The sequence below is a fragment of the Oncorhynchus nerka genome, linkage group LG15 (assembly GCF_034236695.1).
Source record: "Oncorhynchus nerka isolate Pitt River linkage group LG15, Oner_Uvic_2.0, whole genome shotgun sequence".
Lineage (NCBI taxonomy): Eukaryota > Metazoa > Chordata > Actinopteri > Salmoniformes > Salmonidae > Oncorhynchus > Oncorhynchus nerka.
Window position 1 is genome coordinate 53,911,014 of NC_088410.1, and position 18,579 is coordinate 53,929,592.

An 18,579-nucleotide genomic window follows, 5' to 3' on the forward strand; every position below is an offset into this window, starting at 1 on the left:
TAATCCAGGCACTTGTCATCTCCCGTCTGGATTACTGCAACTCGCTGTTGGCTGGGCTCCCTGCCTGTGCCATTAAACCCCTACAACTCATCCAGAACGCCGCAGCCCGTCTGGTGTTCAACCTTCCCAAGTTCTCTCACGTCACGCCGCTCCTCCGCTCTCTCCACTGGCTTCCAGTTGAAGCTCGCATCCGCTACAAGACCATGGTGCTTGCCTACGGAGCTGTGAGGGGAACGGCACCTCAGTACCTCCAGGCTCTGATCAGGCCCTACACCCAAACAAGGGCACTGCGTTCATCCACCTCTGGCCTGCTCGCCTCCCTACCACTGAGGAAGTACAGTTCCCGCGCAGCCCAGTCAAAACTGTTCGCTGCTCTGGCCCCCCAATGGTGGAACAAACTCCCTCACGACGCCAGGACAGCGGAGTCAATCACCACCTTCCGGAGACACCTGAAACCCCACCTCTTTCAGGAATACCTAGGATAGGATAAAGTAATCCTTCTCACCCCCCTTAAAAGATTTAGATGCACTATTGTAAAGTCGCTGTTCCACTGGATGTCTTAAGGTGAACGCACCAATTTGTAAGTCGCTCTGGATAAGAGCGTCTGCTAAATGACTTAAATGTAAATGTAAATGTTGAAGCAACCACATACAGTATTTAGCCATGGGGCATGTTCTGATTGACCAGTGAGGGATCAAGCCTCTACACACCTTCAACTTGTTTATTCATAAAAACCCAGCCTTTTCGTGCCACCGCCAGCTACTGGGCTCATAATTCCGGTTGTGAAAACAGCTAAAATATTTCTGACACGCCTCCGAACTTATAGCGCTACCACCAGGACTTAGATTAAAATTGCATTAAGTTTGTTAAAATAAAGCCTTAAAGGTTGGTTCAGCACTTTTGTATTCCAGCTAACGAAGCTCAGTTGGGAATTCTTTTAAATAATTTTTGTTACAGGCTCAAATTTTTATGTTGAGATTTGTAAGAAAGAATTACAGTCCATTGCAGTGCCACACACTGTGTGTTACCTTACCTGCAACTGCAGAGCAGCATCAGAGTCTGTATATATTCTGCGTCCCACACCTCCGTTCTCCAGCGCCATCTTCTCCAGGAAGTCAAAGTTGACATCCATTCCAAAGCCGAGACAGTAAAGAGGGAATTTCTTACCAATAGCCTCCTTTATGTTCTCATGAATCTTTTCCAGGTTGGTCTCACCTGAGGAAAGTGAGATTGGCTTTCATTGTGTGTGTGTGTGTGTGTGTGTGTGTGTGTGTGTGTGTGTGTGTGTGTGTGCGTGCGTGCGTGCGTGTGTGCGTGTGTGTTTTTTGTTTAATTATCCTTGTGGGTACCAGAAGTCCTCACATGGATAGTAAAACAAAGACATTTTACCAGTCCCCACAAGGAGAAATGCTATTTTAGACTTATGGGTTAGGTTAATGGTTACAATTGGGGTTAGGTTTAGAATTTGGGTTAGGGTTAGGGGTTTGGGGTTAAGGTTTTTTGTTTTGATAAAACATTTTACCTCCCTTTTTCTCCCAAATGTCATGATATCCAATATGTAGTTGCAGTCTTGTCCCATCGCTACAACTCCCGTACGGACTCGGGAGAGGCGAAGGTCGAGAGTCATGCGTCCTCCGAAACACAACCCTGCCAAGCCGCACTGCTTCTTGACACACTGCTCACTTAACCCGGAAGCCAGCCACACCAATGTGTCAGAGGAAACATCGTCCAACTGGTGACCGTGTCATTGTGCATGTTCCCCAGCCAGCCACAGGAGTCGTTAGAGCGCAACGGGACAAGGACATCCCAGCTGGCCAAACTCTGATGACACTGGGCCAATTGTGAGCCGCCTCATGGGTCACCCGGTCACTGCTGCGACACAGCCCGGGATCGAACCCGGATCTGTAGTGACTTCTCTAGCACTATGATGCAGTGCCATAGACCGCTGTGACACTCGGGACGCCCAAGGTTAGGCTTAGGGTTAAAGTTATGGTTAGGTTAAGGGTTAAGGAGGGTTAGGATGGGAATCAATTATTTGGTCCCCACAAGGATAGCAATTCAAAACTGTGTGTGTGTGTACCTGTGGTTGGGTCTCCATCAGTGAGCAGTATAAGAAGGGAGGCTGAGCCCTCTTGTGGGTGTCGGTTCAGCATGGCTGTGCCCTCCAACACAGCAGCATTGATGTCGGTGGCTAAGAAGAGAAGAGAGAGGAAAACACATGATGGATTAGCTGCTATTGTCACCAACTAGGCTGTTGTTCATATCTGCCATTACTTTAACCTGTGTGCCGTTTAAAGGGTTGGTGAGAGCCTTTGTCATTTAAGCCCTTTATCTACTTAACCAGTCAGATAAACTCATGGATACCATTTTAATGACTCATGCATGCTAGCTGTTCCAGTTTACTTCCAGTCATTGCGCTAGTTAGAATTGACTTGCGAAACTACCTTCAACATCCTTCATACTGGACGCAGAGACAGAAAAATGGTATCCATGAGTTCATCTGACTCATGAGTTCACCTTGCCAAAATCTCACTATCCCTTTAAGTGCTACAAAATTCTGCTATATCGTAACTGTGCTGTCAGCTATGTAAATCTTTGAAAATAAGTAAGTAGGTACACTGTGGTGCCTACTACGGGTCATACTAGGGTCACAAACGCACCGGTAGTCTTTGCCTGTGGATCTTCTCTTGACCACACAGAGTGGGTCAACTACCACTACGCTGTAGGCCTGGATTATTCCGTGGTATGAGCCTCTTTCCCAGTGAGCGGGACTCCCTCTTCCCATCCTAGGCTGAGTTAGCAGAGAAGCTCTAGGCTCCACTTTATTAACCCCGGTCACCCCTCTTGGTCTATCTCTGCCTGCCGGAGGTTAGCTCAGCCCTTCCTACTGTTAACACTTCAAGGGTAGTTTGTGTCACAGTATATCACGCGCGAGCTGGGGCTATTTTTGTGTACAACACCAACCTTTATTTAACTTGGCAAGTCAGTTAAGAACAAATTCTTCTTTACAATGACAGCCTACACCGGCCAAACCCGGACGACTCTGGGTCAATTGTGCGCCGCCCTGTGGGATACCCAATCACGGCCGGTTGTGAAACAGCCTGGACTCAAACCAGGGTGTCTGAAGTGACGCCTCAAGCACTGAGGTGCAGTGCCTTAGACCGCTGCGCCACTCGGGAGAAATCCTATATTTACTTATAGTCCGCTCTGCGCCATTGTCCGGCTAACTACGTGTCATCCCGCCTTTCACGCAACCACAGGGCTAAACAATTTTTATATGCGCGTCATAGTCTCAGACATTCCTGCTAGCGGCTGGTTTTCTCCTTCTAGTTTACCCTCCCGGGTGAGTCACACTCGCTGTATAGGGTTTCAGCTAAGACTAATTTCTTGAAATCATTTATTAGATGAAAGTTTGTCCTTACTCACTTCGTCTGAGTAACGACAAACTATAGATACCCAGTGCTCCTTTTGTGTCTTTTACACAGTTACCCCCTGTGATTTCCTGTTCGAGCCCACGATATGGTCTGGGGACATCTAAGGTGAACCCCCTGAGCCTGTAGTTGTTACAATGCTACTCTTCTTCTTCAGCATTTTATTCAATTAGCAATTTAACCAGTTAATGTAAACCAGTAACACTTCTCTTTTGGTTCCACAGTTTCACAAATGATGGATTTCATAGTTTTTTTATATGGCAATTATAATGCAAAAGCTTCTAAGTTCTGTTCTGACCTTACACCAAAAGCCGTTTAACTTCTAATACATCAATCAGCTCCTGATCCGTCTTCCCCAGAATATCCTCTCCGCTCTTTCCCTATCGTTTACATTGGTAATTATACCCCTTCATATCCAAGCCCATGCCTCCTTTGACTACAGCCACACAAGACATCCTCTCCCTTAAACAAAGTTACATAACGCATTGTCTCCTTTACAGGTGACGTCTGCACAGAGTCAGGTAACACATTGGTTGCTTTGTAGGTGATGACAATCTGTGGTGTCATCTGTTTCATGACCCACATGCCATCAGGCAATTCTACCAACTCCATCCCAGGGCCGAGATCTGACGTGGATTTCACCATATAAGATGAACCTCCGCCTTCCGGCAGAGGAACATCTGCATACAGTCTACCCGCACCGGTCATTTCTTCTCTGCCTTTGACTGGGTCCTGCCGCACTTTGGCTGCAGCTGCTTGTGGTTGAGGCCTTGTCTGTAAGTAATAATTGTACCTCCTCTTTCATGGATGTGTCGTGCGAAGCTCTTGGCAGCCTCCAGGTTGTCCTGGTTGGCCGGCAGCAGCTCCTTCCTCCAGGTAGACACTGAGCTGTCGAACGTGATCAGGCCAAAGTGGTCGTCCTCCGCCAGGTCTCCCAGGATCTTCAACAAGGCCTCACGGGTCTGACAGATTGCAGTGCAATCAAAATACAATCAAATGCAACAAATTAACCACTCAATCAATGTGCATTGTCCCCTTCATTGAATATAAATATGTGGTGTATGTGTACATTGCTTAATCGCTAAGCCTTAAGCTGCATTACAACAGGCAACACAAACCTGCTCCATTTTCCTGCCATGCATGGAGCCACTCCGATCGATGATGAAGACCACATTCTTTGGAATGCGTGGTAGGTTACTGGGGGCAAAGTGATGGACAAAATACCCCTTTGCCTCCTGAAGAGGGAATGAGAGACAGTGATTAAAGGATGGGGTAGAGATGAAGGAGTAATGCCAGAAAGAGGATGGAAGAAGTGTACATTGAGATCTCCCATGGATGTTTTCCTGTGGACGTCATAGGCGATGACCAGGTCTCCATTCAGGCCCTGCTCTCCACAGCTTTCACACTGGCTCTGCTGCTCCTTGCTGGGGTAGAAATGTACCCAGGCCTGGGGAGGGGTTGGTAGTTTACAGGTTCTGCTTTTTAAAAACACACCCTGCTTTACCCTACCCTGTTAGAATGAGCTAATTCGTATTAGCATTAACATGTCCAGAGGTGTGAAAATGTACATTTATGTAATTTATTTATCCAGAACAACGTATCGGAGCACTTTAGGGTTAAGTGCCTTGCTCAAGGGCTCATAGACAGATTTTCTTTACCATGTAATGTATTGGGGTCTGGACTTTTCTATTGGTTAGCTCTACATTACCCTGTTTTGGACATTACCTCACTAGAAGCATGGGTTTTGGTGATGGCATTTGCCAGTGCTTCGGTGCTCAGCCCTCCTGTTATGTCCAGGAAGTTAATGCCTGGTCGCTCATTGATGTACACATCAATCTGGCCATAAGGTAGAGACAGAAAAAAGGAGCAAGAAAATACAACATCAACCCCAATATCAAATGACTCATCAATCATTGATCAATCTCTCTCTCTCTCTCTCTCTCTCTCTCTCTCTCTCTCTCTCTCTCACCTTGAAGTCAGCAACAGGTTGCATGGGTCGAGCATGGATCAGCAGCTCGTACTTGCCCAGTCGGCGTTTCAGCAGCTCCTCATAGGTCAATTCAAAGGTCACCTTACTGAGCGCGGCCACAGTCACAGATGTCTTAAACTCCTCAAGGGTCCTCCCCACTGAACTTCAGGAGACAAAAAGGGGTACCGTCTAATATATAACAACACATGCATACTGTAGACACAGATACACAGATACACAGACACACAGACACACTAGCCTTTTTTGCCATTTTTTTGTGTAATGGGGTGGAGAGAAAATGCAAAAATGTTTAATGCTAATTTCCTACAACTCTACACATTTTGCCATGACTAATGCCATGTCCATACATACATGGAAAAATGTGTAGAGTGACTAACAAAGTCAATGGTGGAGGTCAGGGCCCCTGGACATGTGCCCTGGGTGCCTGGACAATAATTTGACTATGATTACAGTACTACAAGGTTTAGATAGTCCTGCACACACCCACACACACCTGACTATGCCAGCGCTTTGACCACGAGACACTGCCTGCGTGTACTGCTGCTGAGCCTCCTCCTTCTGTTTCACAATCCCATCATACGTCTGCCCCTCAATGGTCCTGAGAAAGACAAGAACGGCGGAAGAGAGAGAGAGAGAGAGAGAGAGAGAGAGAGAGACAGGAGGTAGGGTTACTGTATGTGTGAGCATTTTGTAATATTTGTGTAATACGTGTGTAAACTCATCTTAGACAGTGAAACATTCATGTAGACCTACATTTTGAATTTACTGATGAAAGCATTCTTGGGGATCTTGACATGGAATTCTATTTCCTGTGACTGGTCGATCCGATTGGCAACCCGGCTGGTGATGATAGTGGTTGCATAGCGACTGGTCACTGTGGAGTTGATGTGAAAGCTGTAGATGTCCCAGTCCCTGTTCTATAAAGGATAATGAAGCACCATCAACCCGCTGGGCATACCAAAAATGTTAACTTAATGGATATGACTAAATCAAATACAAACTTTAAGAGCACAATAAATACCGTTTGAGTTTTGGTTGAGTTGGAGACGCAATTTCCAACATATCAATTATTAATTTATAGACAAACTGGAATTAAAGCCAGATGGAACCATCCATGCAGAAGATACATCTCCTTCAAATGTCGATATGTGGTTAAGTTGACAACCAAAAACAATTTGATATCACTAAATATAACTTTTGGGGAAATATTCTGTGGACAAACGGGACAAAAGTTGAAGTTTTTGGAAGGTGTGCATCCCGTTACATCTGGTGTAAAAGTAACACAGCATTTCAGAAAAAGAACATCATAGTCAAATATGGTGGTGGTAGTGTGATGGTCTGGGGCTGCGTTGCTGCTTCAGGACCTGAATGACTTGCTGTGATTGATGGAACCATGAATTCTGCTCTCTACCAAAAAATCCTGAGGGAGAATGTCATCAGTTTGTGATCTCAAGCCGAAGCGCACTTGGGTTCTGCAGCAGGACAATGATCCAAAATACAACAGCAAATCCACCTCTGAATGGCTTTAAAAAAACAAAATTACGGTTTTGGAGTGGCCTAGTCAAAGTCCGGACTTGAATCCGATTGAGATGCTGTGGCGTGACCTTAAAAAGGCAGTTCATGCTCGAAAACCCTCCATTGTGGCTGAATTAGAACAATTCTGCAACGAGTGGGTCAAAATTCCTCCACAGCGATGTGAAAGACTCATTGCCAGTTATCGCAAATGCTTGATTGCAGTTGTTGCTGCTGAGGGTGGCACAACCAGTTATTAGGTTTAGGGGGCAATTGCTTTTTCACATAGGGCCATGAAGGTTCAGATAGCTTTTTTTCCCTTAATAAATAAAATCATCACTCAAACGGCATTTTGGTTATCTTTGTGTAACATTAAAATTTGTTTGATCTGAAACATTTAAGTGTGACAAATGTGAAGAAAAAATAAGAAATCAGGAAGAGGGAAATACTTTTTCACAGCACTGTATCATTGATGTTAAATGAGTGATAAAGTCTGGTGACATTTAACTGGTCTCTATTAAACCTACCCTTTGGAATGACTTCAATAGCACCAGTGAATCTGTTTCATTGTTAAGTGGAGATATCTCATCGATCATTCTCACGATGGAACATTGGTAACAGTCATTGACAAATATCATCGCTGGGCTTGGATAAAACCCTGGATGGGAGACCAAAGGAGAGCTGTAGATACAGATACATTCTCCAGTAGGAGGTGCTGCCCAGCCTATAGTTTTTGTTCTGACAGTTGATTGAACGTTGAAGATCTGGCATTGTTTTAAAGGTACAAATTCAACTTTTGTTTTTGGTCTGAAATTTGGTTTACCATGATGACATAATCCTGTGGTTGAAATATCCCTCTCAAAACAGTGTACGTGGATTACTTTTTTTTCAAATGCAATGTATTTTCCATGTAGATTCCATGTCACAACACATTGACAAACTACATTGAAACAACGTTGATTCAACCAGGTTGTGCCTAGTGGGCACACTGTTTACTCTCTCAACATATGAATACATATGCAGTCTTTTTATTGTGTGTGTCACAGTATTATTTAAAAAAACGAAATGCTTAGTTGGAATTCCAATGTAGTATTTAAACATTACATTTACCAATTACCATTACAAATGAGCATTTAATGACTGAATTTATAATTTTTGCGTCCCGATTTAGGATTTAGAGATTGCATTGTAGAATTAGCACTGATAACCCTCTATAATATGTTGGCATGCTGCTGCTTGACACTGACACACACAACAAAAAGGACTACATCTGTACACTCACTCGCGTGTGAATGTGTACGCGTGAGTGTCTTGTTTTGCACACTTTGTACAAAATAATCAAATGCACTACTACAGGTTATTTCTTAACGTAGCTCTTTATTAGCTAGCTATAACTGGCATGTTCACGTATCGCCAACCAGGATCAAACTGCCCATGACCTAACCATTTGGGTGGTCTTAACCAATCATAGCACAGTATGACGGTAAAATGTTTACACATATGAATATTACACCCCCCTTCTTTTAAAACAAAAGAAAAGGGATTACATATTCTAAGCGTTTCATTTGAATACATGCTCTGTAGTTTGAACTCAAGGTAAGTAACCATTTATATAGACTCTGAAACAATAATCCTCATTGTAATTGTCATCACCAGTACACTTAAACTATGACAGACAAAATGAGAAAAAAAATCCTGAAAATCACATTGTAGGATTTTTTATGAATTTATTTGCAAATGATGGTGGAAAATAAGTATTTGGTCAATAACAAAAGTTTATCTCAATACTTTGTTATATACCCTTTGTTGGCAATGACAGAGGTCAAACGTTTTCTGTAAGTCTTCACAAGGTTTTCACACACTGTTGCTGGTATTTTGGCCCATTCCTCCATGCAGATCTCCTCTAGAGCAGTGATGTTTTGGGGCTGTTGCTGGGCAATGCGGACTTTCAACTCCCTCCAAAGATTTTCTATGGGGTTGAGATCTGGAGACTGGTTAGGCCACTCCAGGACCTTGAAATGCTTCTTACGAAGCCACTCCTTCGTTGCCCGGGTGGTGTGTTTGGAATCATTGTCATGCTGAAAGACCCAGCCACGTTTAATCTTCAATGCCCTTGCTGATGGAAGGAGGTTTTCACTCAAAATCTCACGATACATGGCCCCATTCATTCTTTCCTTTACACGGATCAGTCGTCCTGGTCCCTTTGCAGAAAAACAGCCCCAAAGCATGATGTTTCCACCCCCATGCTTCACAGTAGGTATGGTGTTCTTTGGATGCAACTCAGGATTCTTTGACCTCCAAACACGACGAGTTGAGTTTTTTCCAAAAGTTCTATTTTGGTTTCATCTGACCATATGACATTCTCCCAATCTTCTTCTGGATCATTCAAATGCTCTCTAGCAAACTTCAGATGGGCCTGGACATATACTGGCTTAAGCAGGGGGACACATCTGGCACTGCAGGATTTGAGTCCCTGGCGGCGTAGTGTGTTACTGATGGTAGGCTTTGTTACTTTGGTCCCAGCTCTCTGCAGGTCATTCACTAGGTGCCCCCGTGTGGTTCTGGGATTTTTGCTCACCCCCTCTTGTGATCATTTTGACCCCACGGGGTGAGATCTTGCGTGGAGCCCCAGATCGAGGGAGATTATCAGTGGTCTTGTATGTCTTCCATTTCCTAATAATTGCTCCCACAGTTGATTTCTTCAAACCAAGCTGCTTACCTATTGTCTTCCCAGCCTGGTGCAGGTCTATAATTTTGTTTCTGGTGTCCTTTGACAGCTCTTTGGTCTTGGCCATAGTGGAGTTTGGAGTGTGACTGTTTGAGGTTGTGGACAGGTGTCTTTTATACTGATAACAAGTTCAAACAGGTGCCATTAATACAGGTAACGAGTGGAGGACAGAGGAGCCTCTTAAAGAAGAAGTTACATAAATCTTGCTTGTTTGTAGGTGACCAAATACTTATTTTCCACCATAATTTGCAAATAAATTAATTAAAAATCATACAATGTGATTTTCTGGATTTTATTTTCACATTTTTCTGTCATAGTTGAAGTGTACCTATGATGAAAATTACAGGCCTCTCTCATCTTTTTAAGTGTGAGAACTTGCACAATTGGTGGCTGACTAAATACTTTTTTGCCCCACTGTAGATCCTCCCTGATAACAGAGATGATATTACAATTCAAATTGCAATAAAACGTAGTGCTTGGTTGGTTTCCTTCAGTAAGCTAAGTAAACAAATAAACATCCTATTTGATAAATACCCTCCTTTGCCGTTTGATGTTTCCTAACGTCAATTTCCTGAGCATACTGCAAGTAGTACAACACATTCAGTAGGAAAGGTTCATTTAAAGTGAGTCTGGTTTATTGGTTTCTGTACACGGTGTCCAAACCACACCAAAAGAACAATGGAAGGAGGCTGGCTCTTGACAAGATGCTGTTCAGTAACAGAGCATTAGTGTGATAATAGTCCCTTTCACCAGAGAAGACGCATGTCTAATATCTAACCATTATGAAGACAATGAAAGGTCATAAGAAAACCAGTTGCTATATGACAAATTGTCCAAAAAAAACCTCAAGATTCCTAAAAACAAAAGACTGCTATATACAGTATGTACAACGTTATAATCCCCTGGCTTTTCACACCACTGAGACAAACTGAACTGAGCCAAACCAAGCTGTAATTTTCCATAGTGGAGTTTGGAGTGTGACTGTTTGAGGTTGTGGACAGGTGTCTTTTATACTGATAACAAGTATAAACAGGTGCAATTAATACAGGTAACGAGTGGTAACAGAGGAGCCGCTTAAAGAAGATGTTACAGGTCTGTGAGAGCCAGAAATCTTGCTTGTTTTTAGGTAACAAAATACTTATTTCCCACCATAATTTGCAAATAAATTCATTAAAAATCCTACAATGTGATTTTCAGGATTTGTTTTCTAATTTTGTCTGTCATAGTTGAAGTGTACCTATGATGAAAATTACAGGCCTCTCTCATCTTTTTAAGTGGGAGAACTTGCACAATTGGTGGCTGACTAAATACTTTTTTGCCCCACTGTATGTACTGATGGAAACGTTTACATCTGAACAGAATGGCGTAGAGCTCCTTTTTGATTTGAGCGTAGTTGATTTCACAGTCTGTGAGAGATTTGGAAGCGTAGCCGATGGGCTTTCCTTCTTGCAGTAGCACTGCACCTAGTCCATACTTTGACGAGTCCACTTGGAGTCTGAGCTCTTTGTCGGGGTCATAGTAGGCAAGGATTGGTCCTGGTTCTCTCGTGATCAAGTCACATTCTGGAAAGCAATGTCATGTCGCTTGTCCCAGAGAATCTCACTGGACTGCTTTAGCAGTTGACACAGGGGTGCATTAGCATAGGAGAAGCTGGGTGTGAACTTGGCTAAGTAGTTGGCCATGCCAAGCACTGTTTCCAGCTCTGCACGGTTCTTTGGTGGCTCCATTTCTTTTATGGCTGAGATCTTCTGTGGATCTGGCTTGATCCAGTCATTGTGACAAGATGTCCGAAGTAGTTGACCTCTGTAGAGCCGACTGTGCTCTTCTCGGGGTTGAGCCGGACTCCTCTCTCGCGGGACCTTTGCAGCATCGCGTGGAGGTTTCGGTCGTGCTCCTCTTTGGTTCGACCATAGACAAGAATGTCGTCCACAATTGCCACAACTCTGTCGAGGCCTTCGTACACTTCATCGATCTTTCGCTGAAACTCGTCTTGGGCTGAGATAATCCCAAAAGGCAGGCGACGGAACCTGTAGCGTCCAAACGGTGTGTTGAATGTTGTGAGCTTAGATGACTCTTCTGTGAGCTTGATAGCCCAGTAGCCTGATCTAGCGTCCATGGCACTGAAGTAGTGTGCTCCCGCTAGCTTGTGTGTGATGCCATCTAGCGCCAGTAAAGGGTAAATGGGGGCGTTTGATAGCCTTGTTCAAAGTCTCTTGGGTCGAGACATACTCGGAGCTTGCCTGTGCGTGGTTTCTCCACCACCACTAACGCGTTCACCCAGTCAATCGGTTCTGTAACCTTGGTGACTATGTCAGATTGCTCCATGCTCTCAACCACAGGGGTTGCGTCTAGGTCAAGGTGAATGGTATCTTCTCCTGGGAGTAATCCTATTCCTTTAAAAACATCAGCAAACTCCTCCAGTACATTGTCTGTCTCTACTGGTGCTGTCACTGATAAAACTAGCTTTATGAGGTCCATGTCTAAACATGCTTTAAGACCTAGCACTGCAGGTGCTCTAGTGTCAACAACATAAAAGTCCAATATCATGTCACTTTCCTTGTATTTGCATTTGAAAGTGCACGTGCCTTTTACTGGGAGCTGTTCACCACCATAACCAGTCAATCTGCGCGTGGTGGGCTGTAGCTCGCATTCAGATGTCAAGCTGCGGTACTTATTCAGAGGAATCATGTTTACTTGTGCACCAGTGTCTAGTTTGAACTTTAGCTCTGTGCCTTGTGTTCCTATCTCAATGTTAGCAAAGGCTTGCTCTGTCTCTGATATTTGACTTTTCTGTGTCACTGAATCAATAAACAGTTCATCAGTGTTTTGACTCTTTGATTGACATTTCATCTTCACTCACTGTGTGTACTGTTTTTCCACGATAAGCTCTGTACACTTTTGCAAAGTGGTTCCATTTTCCACATTCCACTGTTTCCCTTTAGCTGGGCAATTTCCTTGTTCGCCATGCACTTTGTATCCACAATATCCACGTTTTGGGGCGTTTTGAGTCAGTGTCGCTCTGTATGGGACGCGAAAAATGGTTTTCATCTGAGCCTGTGCTAGCTCGTGAGATCTGGCTATGTCGATAGCTTTATCCAGCATTACCTTAGACCCAACATTCAAAAGTTTCTCTCTCACTTGCGGTGAGTGTATTCCAAATACAATACGGTCCCTGACCATCTCATCCTTGCTTGCATAATCACAGTCTTTCACAAGCAGACGCAGCTCTGTCACAAACTGTTCAAAAGGCTCGCTAGCTCCCTGTACTTTCTCATGGAATTTATACCTAGCTAAAATCGTATTGGTCTTCGGCGCAACATATTCTTCAAAACGATCGTAGTATATTGTCAGTACCTTTGATTCAGCCTTGGTAAGTGTCCATGTGTTGTAAATATCTCTCCCTGTTTCACCGATCCAGAGGAGCAGGTAGATGCATTTTTCCTCTTCTCCTCTGTCCTTCAGAGGACCCGTGAACATTAGCTCCACATGCTGTTTGTACTTACGCCATGCATCGGGTAAGTTTGTAGACTCCCAGTCCATTCGAGGTGAAGGAACTCCAGAAAAATCCATCTTTTGAACCTTTTACTCTGACCCCATGTCTTGTTTTGTACACTTTGTACAAAATAATAAAATGCAGAACTACAGGATATTTCTTAACGTAGCTAGCTATAACTGGCATGTTCACGTATCGCCAACCAGGATCAAACTGCCCATGACCTAACCATTTGGGTGGTCTTAAACAATCATAGCACAGTATGATATGGCGGTAAAATGCATCCAATTACACATATGAATATTACAGTGAGGAGCCAGGAGAGGGTGTCTGTTTATTAAACAATCTCCTGTATGTTTGTAATTAAGAGGACCTGGGCAAGCAGGCAGAGCCTAATGTTTCTCACACACAGGGATATAAGCTTGCACTTACACACAGAGAGAGGGTATTACGTACAAAATGTACCCTGTAAACACAACTATGTAGACAGTAACTGGATTTCTTGTGTTAGAGGATCTTTGGTGAGGACATATCTTAGGTTCAACATGGGGAAGGTGAGACGAGTGCAGCAGAGGAGAACACTGTCACATGGGATTCATATTGATTGAGCTCTGAAATTGATTAAACGTCCCTTGACTCACAATGCCATCCCACTCCATATGCATTAAGTGTGTGTGTGTGTGGCTGGCGTAACAGTATGTCCAGCCATGGTGGTCTATAAAAAGGGTCTCCCCCTTCATTCCTTTCTTTGTTTACTCTCATGCCTTTCATTCCTTTTAACATTATTCCCACCTCCTCAGTAAGGGATGCCAGTGTTTCTCTCTCTGTCCCCTTCTCTCTCCTTGTACTCTTTCTGTCTGTGTGAACAAGGGCTTATCGGCGGCCCTGTCACTCTCCACTTCCACTATTCAGCCCCTGACCCCCCCCACTCGGATAATTACTCCCTCCCCTTCTCCCTCCACCGCCCCAGCTCCCAGCCTTCAGGGGGCCCACTCCACCTCTCTCTCGCTCTCTCCTTACTTTATCACTCAATCTTTCCCTACCCTTTACTCTCCCTATTTACCTTCCTTTTCACCCCCCACCCTGGTCAATACTCTCTCTCCCTAGCTGTCACAGGCCCTAAGTGACCTAGGGATCGTCCATGAGGGTCAGGGGCGAAGGGGGATGGGCGTGGCGTGTGTGTGTGTGTGTGTGTGTGTGTGTGTGTGTGTGTGTGTGTGTGTGTGTGTGTGTGTGTGTGTGTGTGTGTGTGGGGTGGGGGATGGTATGTGAGTCTGGAAAGACAGAGGTTAGTTGGATGGCAGACAGGGCCCATCACCTGCTCTGTTGTTTACATACTGTAGATCCAGAACATACTAGGGGCAACAGTGGGCACTGTTGTCCTATCTAGACAAACAAACGCCTGGGGTGAAAGAACGACTGGTCAATGCTTTTTTCTCATTTGAGAGTATGTGGGCATGTATGAGTCTCAACAGTGAGCACTGTTGCCCCTAGTGGTCGGTTTCCAAATCATCACCTGATGTCCTCAGACATTGATGGACGTCAAATACTGACTTGTATCACGGGGGACCTGGCTGTTGTCATTGTGATCATACAAGTAGGTTCAGCTATGCCGGCCATGTGGAGTGTTTTCAGTGTGTTCTGGATCTACAGTATGTAAACAAGGGAGCAGGTGATAGGCCCTGTACAGTCTGCCATCCAACTAACCTCTGTCTTTCCAGACCTCTTACCTTCAAATAGGTTTTGGTTTTAATAGGGCGTTGTGGACAGGGATAGCGAATAGGCGTAAGCATCTGCCTCTGATTATAAAGGTTGCAATTTCCAATCCAGTGATATATATATATATTTTTTTTTTTTTTGCCTATCCCAAACCTTAACCCTAACCTGAGAAATTCTGAGTTAATGCTTACACTTAAACACTTCGAAATGTGACGTTTGCAACAACTTCGTAATTTGACGTTTGAGAAGCATGTCTGAACGTCTAATTCTGAAATGAGACTGTGCGAGCTAGTTGATGACACGCACGCACACACACTGTACACACAAGCAATCCCACCATTTACAAATACATAATAACCAGCAGAACTCAAGATTAGGTTATCTGAAACCTGATTGGTTTCGCACTGACTACACCTACTTTTTGTTTGACTGCCCTCTAGACTCATACACGCCCACATACTCTCAAATGAGAAAAAGCATTGACCAGTCGTTCTTTCACCCCAGGCATTTGTTTGTCTAGCGAGGAGACATGGTGCACAGTCTTTTCAAGGGACTGGAAAGGGTGAAGTAGCAGAGCAACCAGGACAGCTATAGACTTCACTTAGTCTAACGGTCTTGCTCAATCTGACCCCTTCAACATGAGGTATCTTGAACTGATCTATTTTGTGCTTTCTGTGCACCCAAAGCTGTGATCAAAAGACACATCCGAGCTGATGTAACTAATCAAACATACACGGTCACATTTACATGCAGGCAAATCAACACAATCGAAAACAATATTACATTTACGTTTTAGTCATTTAGCAGATGCTCTTATCCAGAGCGACTTACAAGAGCAATTAGGGTTAAGTGCCTTGCTCAAGGGCACGTCGACAAATTGTTCACCTAGTCGCTCAGGGATTCGAACCAGCAAAGTTTGGGTTACTGGCCCAATGCTCTTAACTGAAACGAACTACAAAAATTTCTGAAACTGGAAACACTCATCTCCCTCACTAGCTTTAAGCACCAACTGTCAGAGCAGCTCACAGATTACTGCACCTGTACATAGCCCACCTATAATTTAGCCCAAACAACTACCTCTTTCCTTGCTGTATTTATTTATTTATTTATTTTGCTCCTTGCACCCCATTATTTTTATTTCTACTTTGCACATTCTTCCACTGCAAATCTACCATTCCAGTGTTTTACTTGTTATATTGTATTTACTTTGCGTGTGTAACTCTTTGTCGTTGTATGTGTCGAACTGCTTTGCTTTATCTTGGCTAGGTTGCAATTGTAAATGAGAAGTTGTTCTCAACTTGCCTACCTGGTTAAATAAAGGTGAAATAAAATTTAAAAAATAAACTGCTAGGTAGAGTACCTTCCCCACTGTTACCTGTGTGTGACCCTACCTTATCGGTTGGTGCTGTGGTAACGCAGGCCAGCAGCAGCCCAAGGAGGCCGAATCCTACAGAGACTCCCGTCATCATAACCTCCGCAGAAATGAAGCCCCACAAAACCCACTCAGCCTTTTAAAGAAGAGCACAGGATATTATTGGCCAGTAAACAGAGAGTACACAGCAGTCAGTCATTCATCCACCATTTACTGACTATGACGTGCTCGTGTTGAATTGTAGCAGTAACATCTTAAAATAACGTCCTAAAGGTTGGTTCAGCACTTCTATATCCCAGCTAATGAAGCTCAGTTGGGATTTTTTTAAATAGTATTTGTTAGACTCAAATTATTTATGTTGAGATTTGTAAGAAATCATTATAATCCATTGCAGTGCCACACACTGTGTCACCTTACCTTCAGCTAATGGTCACGTGAAATTTGACTGCCGTCATGACTCATGATCGCCGGTGTGGCATTAATACGTTCACCGTAACAGCCCTATTCAATACTAAACATATATTTCAGAAAATATGAAAATAATGGTTGTGGGACAGGATAGATAGCTAGCCATATGCTAGCTATGGGGATTCCAACACAAAACAGCCACAACCAAAACAATTTGCTTTGTTTTTCTATTGACACTTGATTGTTAATTTACTTTCTTTACATTTATTGAAATGAAAAAAACATCTGATATGATAATCTACATTAAACACATAGATAAGTATTTATATTTTGGATCCTATTGATTGTGATAGTATGTCAATCACATGTGCCACATTAGTTATGGTATCAATTAAGTCAGCAACTAAGTTCACAATGTGTACAGCATACAAGGTCACTACGGAAACTCCTCTTATTTTGCCAAAATAAAGATAGGAAAAGAGACAATTTAAACATCTAACAAACAACATAATTTATTTCATACATAAGAAATTCAATACATTTCAGAATCATACAATCAACATTGAACATTTTACAGAGAACAATAGAGATTATATTTCTCTAAATTCAGTTTAAAGGTTTTGATAATCAGGGAAAGAAATCATGTTTTTAAATTATGTTTTTTGTACATTTTGAAAGCAGATAAAATGTCCCAAATTTATTTGTAATATAAGTATGTACATGTTTATTTAGATATGTACATGCTTATTTATATATGTACATGCTTATTTATATATATGTACATGCTTATTTATATATGTACATGCTTATTCATATATGTACATGCTTATTTATATATGTATATTTATATATGTACATGCTTCACCCTTTTTTCGGTAGAGACAAATTTTGTGCCTGGTAAGGAATTCAGTAAAAAATAAATAAATATGCAATACAAAGAAAGTGTGTGAGTAGTAGATACAGTATGTCTATCTGACATATGTTGTAGGACGTGCTGAAAGTTTGTTAAAAATAGAACACAACATTCATTTTTTTCCACAATTTGAACCACTTTGGTAAAATGACTTTAGGTAATAGGGTGCCATTTGGGGTGTAAACTTGGACTACAGAAGTAATACAACCAGTGGCTTGGGAAGGGACGTCAGGCTTCCCCCAAAAAATGTACCAAGAAACATTTTATGAAAACATACAATCATTCATCATTCATCTCTCTGTGTTTCATAATTGTCCTTCACTTCGCAAGAGGCTGAATGTAATCTCACAGGAGAAAACATCCGAGTGTGCGAAACTGCTCCCCTCTGTCTCTCTTACGTGTAGGCCAATTATCTGAGGCTGTCTGGTCCAAATGAGTATGACATTGTTGCCGCCCGTAGCATTTAATACGAGAGAAGCCATAGACCATTTGCCCTCTCTTGACAAAAAAGTATAAAACATTAGCCAATCAGCTTTAAGCTAAACTGCTCAAATATGAATGGTACTGGCGCACCAAAAAAAAGTGTCAAGGAAAGCCAGCTTGGAATTGGCGTCTCTCCTATCAAATCGCATTGAGAATGCATCATTGACCGAAACGACTTGAATTGTTGCATCTCGTTGTGTTGCTGTCCTTCGGTGGCTAGCTAGCTAGCTAGCTAAAATTGTCTCTTCACTAAATTAACCATGGATGGAGATAAGGATTTTGACTTGTGGTTTTACTTAATCCTCCGTACTGGCTAATGATTATAATGGCGATTCTGATCCAACCATTAATTCATTCATTGTTGTGCACCTGGCCTAAGAGGATGGAAGTTTGAATTACGTACCTAGATATAGAAGGCTAACATTGCCCATGAATGCAAGTTAGGCTAGTGAGCAAGCATTTTAGCCAGGTAGCCTAGGACAACAAAAAAATAAAGGAGTGTACTGTACACTCTAAAAAATTAGGGGTTC

At 43.0% G+C, this 18,579-nt stretch overlaps 1 protein-coding gene across 5 annotated transcripts in view; it reads right to left on the reverse strand.

Annotated features, from left to right (window-relative positions):
- LOC115142714 (inter-alpha-trypsin inhibitor heavy chain H3-like) overlaps positions 1-16,372 on the reverse strand; it is a 35,346-nt gene extending 18,974 nt beyond the window's left edge. For all 5 annotated transcript variants that reach the window (XM_029682382.1, XM_029682381.1, XM_029682379.1 and 2 more), the window contains exons 1-10: positions 16,265-16,372; positions 6,175-6,338; positions 5,915-6,019; positions 5,401-5,563; positions 5,157-5,267; positions 4,750-4,878; positions 4,550-4,666; positions 4,225-4,393; positions 2,081-2,191; positions 1,034-1,215 (exon numbers count right to left, since the gene is read on the reverse strand). In XM_029682382.1, the coding sequence (XP_029538242.1) occupies positions 1,034-1,215; positions 2,081-2,191; positions 4,225-4,393; positions 4,550-4,666; positions 4,750-4,878; positions 5,157-5,267; positions 5,401-5,563; positions 5,915-6,019; positions 6,175-6,338; positions 16,265-16,342 (1,329 nt within the window). In that variant the 5' untranslated portion in view covers positions 16,343-16,372. The remainder of the gene's footprint in view (positions 1-1,033; positions 1,216-2,080; positions 2,192-4,224; positions 4,394-4,549; positions 4,667-4,749; positions 4,879-5,156; positions 5,268-5,400; positions 5,564-5,914; positions 6,020-6,174; positions 6,339-16,264) is intronic.
- Between the last annotated feature and the right edge of the window lie 2,207 nt (positions 16,373-18,579).